At 42.3% G+C, this 12,144-nt stretch overlaps 1 protein-coding gene across 10 annotated transcripts in view; it reads right to left on the reverse strand.

The window, feature by feature from the left end:
- PTPRA (protein tyrosine phosphatase receptor type A) overlaps positions 1–12,144 on the reverse strand; it is a 148,515-nt gene that overhangs the window by 21,033 nt on the left and 115,338 nt on the right. For all 10 annotated transcript variants that reach the window (XM_026455219.1, XM_026455217.1, XM_026455213.1 and 7 more), the window contains one exon: positions 11,998–12,134. In XM_026455219.1, coding sequence (XP_026311004.1) covers positions 11,998–12,134 — 137 coding nt within the window. The remainder of the gene's footprint in view (positions 1–11,997; positions 12,135–12,144) is intronic.

Raw genomic sequence — 12,144 nt, forward strand, 5'->3', positions numbered from 1 at the left:
TTTTTCAAAGTAGTTGTATTAATTTATACTCCCACCAGCAATGTACATGTTCCAGTTCTGCATCCTTATCAACATTTGCTACTGTCAGACTTTGTATTAAATGTAGTTCTGATTTACATTTCTCTGATTATTAATGAGGTTCATCATCTTTCCACTGCACACTGGTCAAAACAGTTTCCTCTTCCGTGAAGTACCTAGTCAAGTGTTTTCCCCATTGTCCTACTGGATTATTATTATTTTCCAAATGGAGTCTTTTCTGTCACCAAGGCTGGAGTGCAGTGGTGTGATCTTGGCTCACTGCAGCCTCTGCCTCCTTGTGTTCAGGCAATTCTCCTTCCTCAGCCTCCCCAGTAGCTGTGATTACAGGTGCCGGCCACCACACCTGGCTAATTTTTTTTGTATTTTTTGTAGAGATGGGGTTTCACCATGTTGGCCAGGCTGGTCTCAAACTCCTGACCTTGTGATCCACCTACCTCAGCCTTCCAAAGTGCTGGGATTACAGGCATGAACCACTGCTCCCAGCCTACTTATTTTCTTAACAATTTGTAGGAGTTCTTTATATATTCTGGACACTTTTCCTTTATCAGTTACCTGTGTTATCTTTTACCAAGGTTGTGGCCTTCCCTTTCATTTCCTTTATGGTATCTATCTATGAACAGAGGTTTTGCATTTTCATGTAAATTCATCAATCTTCCCTTTTATACACTTTAAGTCTTAAAAAATGCTTTCCTATTATGAGATCAGAAGTATATTTTACTACATTATGATCTCTACATTTTATCATTTTTGTCCTTTAAATTTCAGTGTTTACAGCAACTGGAATTGGTTTTTGTGTTTGGTATGTGACAAGCATTCAATTTCATTTATTCCCACAGGGTTACCAATGGTCCCAGGCACTACTTATTGTGAAGACCATCTTTTCCCCACCCAAACTGCAAGAGCATTTCTGTCATAAATAGGTTTCCACTTACACATGGATCTGCTTCTGGGCTCTTTATTTCATTCCATTGGTCGATCTGTCTATCCCAGTGCCAATACAGAACTGTGTTAATTACTAAAATTTTATAATCTCTTTATATCTGGTAAGGCAGGTCTCCTCACCTTGTTCTTCTTCTTCAGGAATGTCTTGGCTATTCTTGAATCTTTTCTCCTCCATATAAATTTTAGAATCAGCTTGTCAAGTTCCACAAAAAACCTGTTGGGATTTTTATTGGAATTGCATTGAATCTATATATATTGGGGGAGAACTGACATCTTTACAAAATTTAGCTTCCTAATCCATTGATCCTATCTCTTCACTAATTTAAGCTATTTTCCTTTAATGTCTTCAAACATTTTAATAATTTTCTCTAAATTGTTAAACCCATTCCTGGGTACTTTACATTTGGATGCTATTGTAATTGGCACCTTTCAAAAGGTACTATCAGGTTTTTTGTTTGTGGCCTATGCATAGAAATGCATTAAATTTTTATGCTGCTTCTGTATCTAGCAACCTTGCAAAAATAACTTATTAATTCTATAATATGATGAATCTGTGGGTTTTTCTGAAGACAATATTTGGTCTGTGAAAAATTTATATTTTGTCCCTTCCTTTGCAATCCTTATACCTTTCTTTTCTTGCCTAGATCTCCAGTACAGGTCTGAATCTCATTCACTTTTAAGTTTGAATCTCCTTTTAATACTCTGACCCAACAGTCACCAGTGCCTGAACACTGCAGCGACGGGAAATTTACTACCTTCCAAGGTAGGTCTTGGAACAGTTCTGTTTAAAACGACCCAATACCCAGATACACAATTTCTTCTGCATTTCCCTTATAGTAAGCAATGTAAAACCCAGATGTTAGCAGGCATCTTCTTTGCCCCTTGCAAAGCCCAAACTCCCAACTCTTTGGACAGTGGAATTCCAAAGCCCTTGTCACAGTTCCTGCTAATTCCTACAGGACTTTGGCTCTGATTCACTTATTTTGGGACAACTCATCAATGTAGAAGCGATTTCACCCATCTTAACTCAGATGCCACACTCAGTCCCATCACTAGATGACACACACATGCCTTCTTCATCTGGCAATCTAAGAGACGTGGGGTCCTGAGGAAGGTCACATCTCACATTGCACAGATTTTGACTATTTCACTGGCTTCACCACTTTCCCTCTTTTCTTTCTCTCCTATCCCATATCCCATTCCTCTCAGGAGCTAAGCCTTTTGTTTTTTTGTTTTTTTTTTTTCTTTTGAGACAGAGTCTCCCTCTGGTAGCCAGGAGGCTGGAGTGCAGTGCTGTGATCACTGTAGCTCACTGTAGCTCCCGTAGATCTATAGAGTGAGCACTATAGCTCACACTGTAGCCTCCAAATGCTGGGCTCCAAGTGTTGGGCTCAAATGATTCTCCCACCTCAGCCCCCTGAGTAGCTAGAACTACAGGCATGTGCCATCACGCCTGGCTAATTAAAAAAAATTTTTTTGTAGAGATAAGGTCTTGCTACATTGCCTAGGCTGGTCTTAAACTCCTAGCCTCAATCAATCTTCCCACATTGGCTTCCCAAAGTGCTAGGAGATTATAGGCATGAACAACTGCACCCACCCAGGAGTTAACCCAATTTTATCTTTTTGTTTCTTTTTAAACCTTGATAATGCCTTAAGGATCTTAATTTTCCCTGAAAATAGGGGCTTCTGAGTGGTTTTTCAACGTATTTCTTTTAAATAAATTCAAAGATTCCTAGAAAGACAAATGCTGGTGAATAAAAAAGCTCCAGCTTGTAATTAGGATGAAAGCCACAGCCTAGAACTTCTAGCAGGTAGGCATTTACAGAAATGCTACAGTCTCCTTTCAGCCTGTCACATATCTGAAAACAGTTCTCATGTCCTATGTGTGTTGTTCCTTTAGTTATTCACCCCCATGGTTGAGTTTCTCTCCAGAACAATATCCCATTTGGTGATATCCCTTTTTACAGCGACCTGACCACAAGACCCCTGACACAGTTCAAACTAGGCATAGCAACTTCTTTATTCTAGATGTTATATATCCATCGAAGCAAACTAAGTCCATTATATTTCCCATATTTAAAAAAAAATCTGCTTTAAAAATATTATAAAAAGAATATGCTTGTTTTAAGTCAAATAATTTAGTAGAAAACAAAGTTTCCTATTATGTCTCTCCTCTCTTCCAGTCTCCTTGTAGGCAGCCACTGTTGACAATTTGTATTCTTTCAGACTTAAAAAAAAAAAAAAGCATTAACATACCTAAACATACACAGATATACATATTTTTGAAAACAAAAACGAAATTATCCCACGTTTTCTCACATAACAATACGACTTAGAGATCTATGTGAACACATTTATTTTAATGATAGTACAGAATATCATAATGAGTATAAGAAATCATTTGGCCATTCTATTTGACAGATACTTGCTTTATCTTCTTTGCTGTCATAAATAATGCTGTCATAAACATCCTTGTACAAATATATATTTGTACAATAAGGGTTTTTAAGAATCTCAGAAGCTTGGTCAGACAACTAAAACATTAAGATACTGATTGGTACTGCCAAAATCATCCCTCCCATGCAATACCAATTTAAACTCCCCCACCTGTGTGTGTGTAAGTCTCTGCAGCCCCATACTTTTGTCCACAATTGATATAAATCTTTTTAAATTTTCAAATCTGATAGGTCCAAAATAATGGTTGGCTTTAATCTGTATTTCCCTGATTACCAGATATAGCAGATCTTCTTTTCATATCTTTATAGACCATTTGTATTTCTTCTGTAAATTGCCAATTTCTTGACTGGATTGTTTACCTTTTACTCACAGGTTTGTATATTCTGGAGCATTCTTTGTCTACCTATGGCAAACAGATTCTCCCAGTTGGCCACTTTTTTATGGTATCATTTGTCACAAAGATGTTTCAAATTTTAATATATTTACTATCTTTCAAACTTTTCCATTCTGGCATCTAAATCTTACTGTAAGTAGCTTAGAAAGGCCTTCCCCATCTGATGGTTATTAAAAATATTATTCTATGACAGTAGACACAAACTGGTTTGTTTGCCCTATGTGCTATTTCTCCTCTTCCCTCCCAGGGCTGACTGATCCAAGCACAGTCATACCTGACTCATACTGGGCCAATCAGATTCTCTCCCAGGATTCTGAAAACTAGGAAGAAGCAGGGGCTTTCCTAGAAGGGCCCCAAAGCCACCATGGTAGGGTCGGACTCTACCTGAGGCTTGGTACTCCAACTTATCTTCTGATTCTGCCAGCTCTGCCAGTGTCTTCCCAAATCAATAGTTCTGTTTGTTTTTTGCTCAATTTAGTTGAGTTGACTTCTCTTGCTTTTAACTAGGGAGCTTAACTGATTTAGCAATTACTATCAGAGTGGGCTGTAGTTGAGAGACTGCTGGGGGAAATGTGGGTGATGTTACTGGGTTCAGATGGAAGGAAAGAAACTGTCAACCAATTGCCAGGATGGGAAAGCAAGCTGCTCATAGTTCATAGCTGCACAACTACTATTTTAGTTATTGCCTGCAATTACGTGTGATGTGTTCAAGCTGGTGGTAAAGGAGTAGGGGTGTCCCAATTAAAAGGAGAGAGGGAATGTTGAAACCAAGGAGTAGGATTACTTTTGACAATATTAGAGAACAAAACAAGAAACATCCCAGCTCCAATATCAAATGCTCACCTCGAAATGAAAACTCAAGACTCAAGGCCTTTACATTACTATGTATGTATTTTGCTAAATGAAATGTTAAGATTTCCAAATTTTGCTAGTTGCTGAATTTTAAGGCCACAGAATTCACATCTTTCCTGGGTTGCTCATGAGAAAGATAAGGCTTTAAGTGAGACAACAGAAATGATGATAAAAGAGAGGACCCGAAGAAAGCTAATTTCGAAAAATGTCTATTATGCTCTCTACTGCATCTTGCTGTCATGATGAAAACTGTCCCACAACCCAGCCTGCATTGCTCACACATTACCAGAATGCAACCATAACACGACCTGAGGGTAAAATATATAAATAAGCAGAAAAGTAAAATGCTGGCCAGGCACAGCTCATGCCTGTAATCCCAGCACTCTGGGAGACCAAGGCGGGAGGATTGCTTGAGATCAGGAGTTCAAGACCAGCCTGGGCAACACAGCAAGACTCCCGACTCTACAGGAGAGAAAAAAAAATAAAGAGCTAACAAATACTCAGAAGAAACTATAGGAATTTCACTGAGCTGGATCATTAAAAATGACAGGAACAACTGTTGATACAGATTTTGGAGATGTTATAACAAAGAAGGGAGAGTATGACTTTTGGTTAAAGCCAAATTTCTTTTCTTTTTTGAGATGGAGTCTCGTTCTGTCCCCCAGGCTGGAGAGCAATGGTGCAATCTTGGCTCACTGCAACCTCCGCCTCCCAGGTTCACGCCATTCTCCTGCCTCAGCTTCTCGAGTAGCTGGGAATACTGGCACTTGCCACCACGCCTGGCTAATTTTTGTATTTTTAGTAGAGACGGGGTTTCAGCATGTTGGTCAGGATGGTCTCAAACTCCTGACCTCAAGTGATCTGCCTGCCTTGGCCTTCCAAAGTTCTGGGATTACAGGCATGAACCACTGTGCCCGGCCTGGATAAAACCAAATTTCTGATTATGGTATGGTCAAAAGAACTTCTGCAGGTAGTGTAACAGCTCAGGTAACTGGCCATGGTTTTAATGTTGCGCTAGGCTGGCCAGTGGAAACCTGGACTGAATGCTAGATTTAGTGAGGTGATAATGAAAAGCCAGAAAATCACTGGCACAAAGTAGAGGAGACCAGAGTGGCATATGGACTCTAAAGGCTCAGCTTTCTACTGACACCTTCGGTATGCACTTGATGGGATCCATAACACGTGCCTTGCTGAGGCTGTACACTGGTGAAGAAAGCACTGGAATCTTTCAGAAGTACTTTCCTGGCTGTCCTCAGCAGAGTGAGATGCTAGTGGAAGGGACTGCTTCTAAATGGGATTCTTGATCTAAGTGGGCTAGAAAGACTGTTGGAGACCATGATCAGATGTTTATGGCTGTGAATAATTCATTGTGAAGCTCCCGGTAATGGAAATGGAAAGTAACTTTCCAGGTCAGTTTAGGCAGACTACTAGAGTACCATGCTAGAGAGAGGGCCCCCTCATCCAACTCGTAGGCCTGGGTCATTTCAGACCCAGAACTCTTCAATAACAGGGAGGACAGGCATCTGTAAGGAGGAACCCTGCCACAGTGCATTAACACACATATATTATAAACCTCCCTTCTCATCTTTTCCTAATAATCTGCAGATATTTACCATGGCAACTGTACTAGGCAAAGGGAAATGCATCTTTTGAGGTCTGCTAGGTTCTGGCCTTGAGGTAACTAATTCCTAGAAACTCAGAACATTGGTAAGATATGCTGATTAGAAGGGAGCCTTTGCAGGCCAGGTGATGGAAGGAGTTTTGGCCCGAGGTGGCTTCACATTAGGACCTATTATCTATCTAATCTATCTTATCTATCTGTCTGTCTGTCAGAGCCTCCAAAAGGGAGGGAAAGAAACTAGTTGCTCCTGGCTCTGTGAAGTTGGCTAGATCTCCCTCTCTGCCACCGTGATTTTCAATAACATTGGCCATTAGGTGATGCCCAAAGACACACAGATCCCCTAGCCCACTGGATAAGAACTATCACAGAAAGAGCAAATGGAAGCTCCCAGAGCAGTGATCTCTTTACCAAAAGGCAAAGTCTCCATGTGAACCGCAGGATCTTAAGTGCTACAGAAGACTTTGCAGATTTGCAGTTACTTTTCCAGATGTACTCTACTTCCTACAGATTAACCTATAACTCCTGGTACCTATACTACTGCTAGGGGTAATTGTATGTTCTTTTTAAGTTGTGTGGACTACTTGAAGCAGTTTTTCTTGCTCATGGCAAGAGCAGCCTCAGTGATAAATCACCTTGACCTTTCTGTGTTGTGATCTGGTTCACTGAGATTTTGTCTGTTTCACAGGACATTACCTTGACAACTATGCTAATGACTTCAATGTGAGACACGGAAGAGTGGGAAGTTATGTATCTTAGATGTACATGTTAGACATAAAAATACAGTGGCCTGCCACCTCAGCCGAATTTTCTGAAGGTAAAAGGCCTGCAGCACATCAGGGTATCTCCTCCAACATAAAGGACAACTTGCTGCCCCTTGCCCCATCACCCCTCTCCTGCTAACGAAGAGGAGCAATGCTTGCTGGGCCATTTTGAGTTTAGTTTTGGAGACAGCAAATACGTTATGCTTGCATCCAACTCTGATCTCTCAATTTAATCCATCTAATCCATCTCATCAATCTACCTACCTATCTACCTACCTACCTACCTAGAGACAAGGTCTCACTCTGTCACACAGGTTGCAGTGCAGTAGTGCAATCACAGTTCACTGCAGCCTCAAACTCCTAGGCTCAAGCAATACTCCCACCTCAGCCTCCCAAGTAGCTGGAACTATGGGTGCACACCACCATACCCAGCTAATTTTTTGAAGAGGCAGGCTTTCGCCATGTTGCTCAGGCTGGTCTTGAGCTCCTGGACTCAAAGTGACCTGCCTGCCTCATCTCCCAAAGTGCTAGGATTAAAGGCATGAGCCACCGTGCCCAGCCTCTGACCAATTTATTGAGTGATCTAAAAAGAGAAGGTACTCCTGCTGATCCAGGCCACAGAGAAATAAGCTCTGGTAGATTGTATGGAGTTCTAAAGTGTTTGTAGTAAGGTAAACAGAAAAATCGTAATGAAAAACCCTAAAATATGGAAATAAGACCATGATCCTATTGGCAAGACCATGCTCCTAGCCTAGTACTGGGCTCTAAGGTAGAAACTGTAAGCCTGATCACAGATACAGGTATCCAAATGACTTCAATTCCCCATCGTAAACTAGGTTTTTTTTTTTTTGTTTTTTCTTTTTTTGTGGCAGAGTTTTGCTCTTGTCACCCAGGCTAGAGTGCAATGGCATGGTCTTGGCTCACTGCAACCTCTGTCTCCCGGGTTCAAGTGATTCTCCTGCCCCAACCTCCCAAGTAGCTGCGATTACAGGCATTTGCCACCACGCCTGGCTAATTTTTGTATTTTTAGTAGAGACAGGGGTTTCACCATGTTGGCCAGGCTGGTCTTGAACTTCTGACCTCAGCCTCCCAAAGTGCAGGGATTACAGGCATGAGCCACCGGGCCGGTCTCGTAAACTAGGTATTATGTGATCCAATCAGCCATAGATTTGAATATGCCCAGCAGAATCCCATTATCAGCTGGAAGTGATTGCTATAAAATGCCTACCACACAACCCACTGCTGCAATAGATACTTCTGACTTCCTATTGACATCAACAGTTAACTGAAGAAGAAGAAGTCTGGCCTGGTATATAAATTGCTTGGTGAGACATGCTGGCCCATGCTGGAAGTAGACTGCTATGGGGTATATTACTTAAGTGATAGCTTTCAATGTGTATAAAAAGGAAATCCTCCTAATGAAGAGATCTTCAAGCAAATTATCACACTACTTATTTCACTGGAGGTCAGGATCTAAACCAATCGCTGGGTAGTAGATAACTAGAACAAGAAAGAAATATTTATGTTCCATGTGAATGCTCACCAGATGGCACTCATTGCTAGAAACCCAGGTGATGATGGTCAGCCCTTTCCCTCACTACCCTAGTGCTGGCCCAGTGAGCTCCTGAACACGGTTGCCATGGTAGCACAGCAAATGGCTCTCACCACAATATCTATCTGAATTTACCTATCATGCCTCCAGGAATACCATCACCATCCAGGGATTTACTGAAATATCTTATCATGGGGTCTCAGGGAATATTACCTCCAAACAAATAATTTGTTTCATGCTTACGTAAATTTAATGTTATGGAAAAAGAAAAGAACTAATTTGACAGAAAAAAGTATAGTAATGGGATCACATACCTCATCACCCAGAAGCAGTTGGTATTATAGATTACAAAACAGTATAATGCCTAGCACAGATCCAGCTATGGTACTGAGGCTGGAGGGCTGTCTTGTGAGATGTGGTAAATTTTTTTTTTTTTTTGAGATGGAGTTTCACTCTTGTCACCCAGGCTGGTGTGCAATGGTGCTCACTGCAACCTCTGCCTCCCGAGTTCAAGCAATTCTCCTGCCTCAGCCTTCCAAGCAGCTGGGATTACAGGTGCGTGCCACCACGCCTGGCTAATTTTTGTATTTTTAGTAGAGATGGGATTGTGCCATGTTAGCCAGGCTGGTCTTGAACTCCTGGCTTCAGGTGATCTGCCTGCCTTGGCCTCCCAAAGTGCTGGGATTACAGGTATGAGCTACTGTGCCCGGCAGGATGTGGTAAATCTTATCAATCAACAATGAACATTAAATGGTGCTATTTTTCCAATAGCCCCCCAAAAAGGTCCAAGCTATTCTGTTAACTCTTGCTTGGTAAATGGTCTCCCACTTCAACTCTTGCCTCTCCCTTTTATCTATTCTCTATATTGTAGTCAGCGATTTTCTCAAAATGCAAATCTGACATCACCCACCACTCCCCTTAAGCCCTTCCATTGTGGAGCAGATATGAATGGTGACTCGTTGACCCAATAACCATTCCTCCTTTACTAGACCTCCTATTCTGTGAGGTTATCTATCCATATCCCACATGAATATCTAAAAAAATATTTTTTTTGAGACAGGGTCTGGCTCTGTTGTCCAGGCTGGGGTGCAGTGGAGTGAATCTGACTCACTGCAACCTCCACCCCAGGCTCAAGAGATACTCCCACCTCATCTCCCATGTAGCTAAGACTGCAGGAGTGTACCATTATGCTCAGTTAATTTTTGTTATTTTTGTTGTTGTCATTGTTGTAGAGACGGGGTTTCACCGTGTTGCCCAGGCTGGTTTCGAACTCCTGTGCTCAAGGCAATCTGCCTGCCTCAGTCTCTCAAAGTGTTGGGATTATAGATGTGAGCCAGCGTGCCCGGCCTTGACCCAGGAATAATCTGGACTAGTCTCAGCCAGCCACAGTAATCTTATTTTCTCCCTTGCTCACGACAGGTTTACGAAGGAGCATGTGACAAGAGAAGTCTCCAGAAGCTTTTGGGAAAATTTTTCCCACTGATAAAAAAAGAGTCAGCCTATAAGGCAAAGCTGATACATGGCTTAGTGGAAAGGTATGAAGGAAACTGACGGTTTAGCAATGCCCCAGCTGATGTATTTACCAACTCTGGAACTGCTCCTCTGTGTCCTTAAATCCATCTCCCACTTCCTAGTCATGACCACTTTAGGTCAATCTATTAGCACTTCTGATATTAACACCTGTAACCCCTAACTGTATTCCCTGCAACTATTCTGGTCTGCCCATGGGCTATTCTCCTTACAGAAGCCAGAGTCATATATATACACACACATATATATGTGTATATATATATATGTGTGTGTGTGTGTGTATTTTTTTTTTTTTTTGAGACAAAGTCTCACTCTATCGCCCAGGCTGGAGTATAGTGGCACGATCTCAGCTCACTGCAAGCTTCGCCTCCCGGGTTCACGCCATTCTCCTGCCTCAGCCTCCCGAGTAGCTGGGACTACAGGCACCCGCCACCATGCTCGGTTAATTTTTTGTATTTTTAGTAGAGATGGGGTTTCAACGTGTTAGCCAGGACAGTCTCGATCTCCTGACTTTGTGATCCGCCCGCCTTGGCCTCCCAAAGTGCTAAGGATTACAGATGTGAGCCACCGTGCCTGGCTGAGTCATTTTTTCAAGATGTAAATCTAGCTGCTCTATGGCTTGCCACTTCTCTCATGACTATCTGCAAGGTCTATGGTCTGGCCAGCCATCTTTCAGTTTCACCTCTAATCCTCCTTTGAAGCTCGGCTCTTCAGCTGCACACAGCCCTGTTGTGTTCTGGATGTGCCCTCCCTCAGCACACTCACTCCTGACAATTTGCTCCTGCTATTTCCAGTGCCCAGAAGGCTCCCTACTGCCCTTTCCCCGCACCCCTTGCCTATGATTAGGTATCAGTTAAAATATCATTTATTCGAGGAAGCTCTTCTTTTGTTTTTTTGAGACGGAGTCTTGCTGTGTCGCCAGGCCAGAGTGCAGTGGTGCAACCTTGGCTCACTCCAACTTCCGCCTCCTGGGTTCAAGCGATTCTCCTGCCTCAGCCTCCTGAGTAGCTGGGACTACAGGTACATGCCACCACGCCCAGCTAATTTTTGTATTTTTAGTAGAGACAGGGTTTCACCAAGTTGGCCAGGATGGCCTTGATCTCTTGACCTCGTGATCCGCCCACCTCGGCCTCCCAAAGTGCTAGGACTACAGGCGTTGAGTCACCGTGCCGGCCAGAAGCTCTTCTGATCTGGGATCAGAATTGGTAGGCTAGGGTCACCAACTGGTAGTTTACAAACGTATTCTGCTTCCTTGTGGGAATTATAAAAAAATACTAATCTAAATATTCAAGATGAGAACTGTGCTCTGTAGTCTCCCATGATCATTTCCCACACTGATCTATCCTACTGTCTACTTTAAACACTGACACCCCTGCTCTAGACTCAAAAAGGCAACCTCTTAATATGGATGCCTACAAATATGCACCAGTCTTTCACGTGCTACACTGCTGTTTGAACTTACAGTTATTTTTGTTCTTGTTTGTGGGCTTTCCCTCCTGGACAGTGAGTTAATTGAGAGTAGGGACTGGACCTGTTTCTGCTCCTCATCATATCACTGGCAACTAGAATACTACCTGACACATATTAGATGCTTGCTACGTATTTATTAAACAAAAGAAGTAAGAGATGTGATGATGAATGAATGGATGGGTAGATTAGGAGGTGAGGCAAATCTTACTTCATTTCCAATCGATGATCATACAGGGAGTCAGATAAACTTGGTAAAACATTTCTCACCTCTTAAACATTAAAAGCCCATTTTTTACTTCATGACTCAAAAGGTCTGAAAGGTCTGACCTTAGGTCTGTCTTCTTCCCTGCTGATACACCAGTCTCAACAAAATACTCACGTTGAATTCCTCCCTGAAGAGCTTATTGTCGTCTGCCATTCTCCGGTTAATTTCCTCTTCCAGCTTGTCCACGGGCAGGGGTGGGTACTTCCTGTTGGTGCTTGGGGATCTGGCCAGAAGTGGCACACTCTGGGGCTCTGCAGTACA

Source organism: Piliocolobus tephrosceles, chromosome 20 (genome assembly GCF_002776525.5).
Source record: "Piliocolobus tephrosceles isolate RC106 chromosome 20, ASM277652v3, whole genome shotgun sequence".
NCBI classification, from domain to species: domain Eukaryota; kingdom Metazoa; phylum Chordata; class Mammalia; order Primates; family Cercopithecidae; genus Piliocolobus; species Piliocolobus tephrosceles.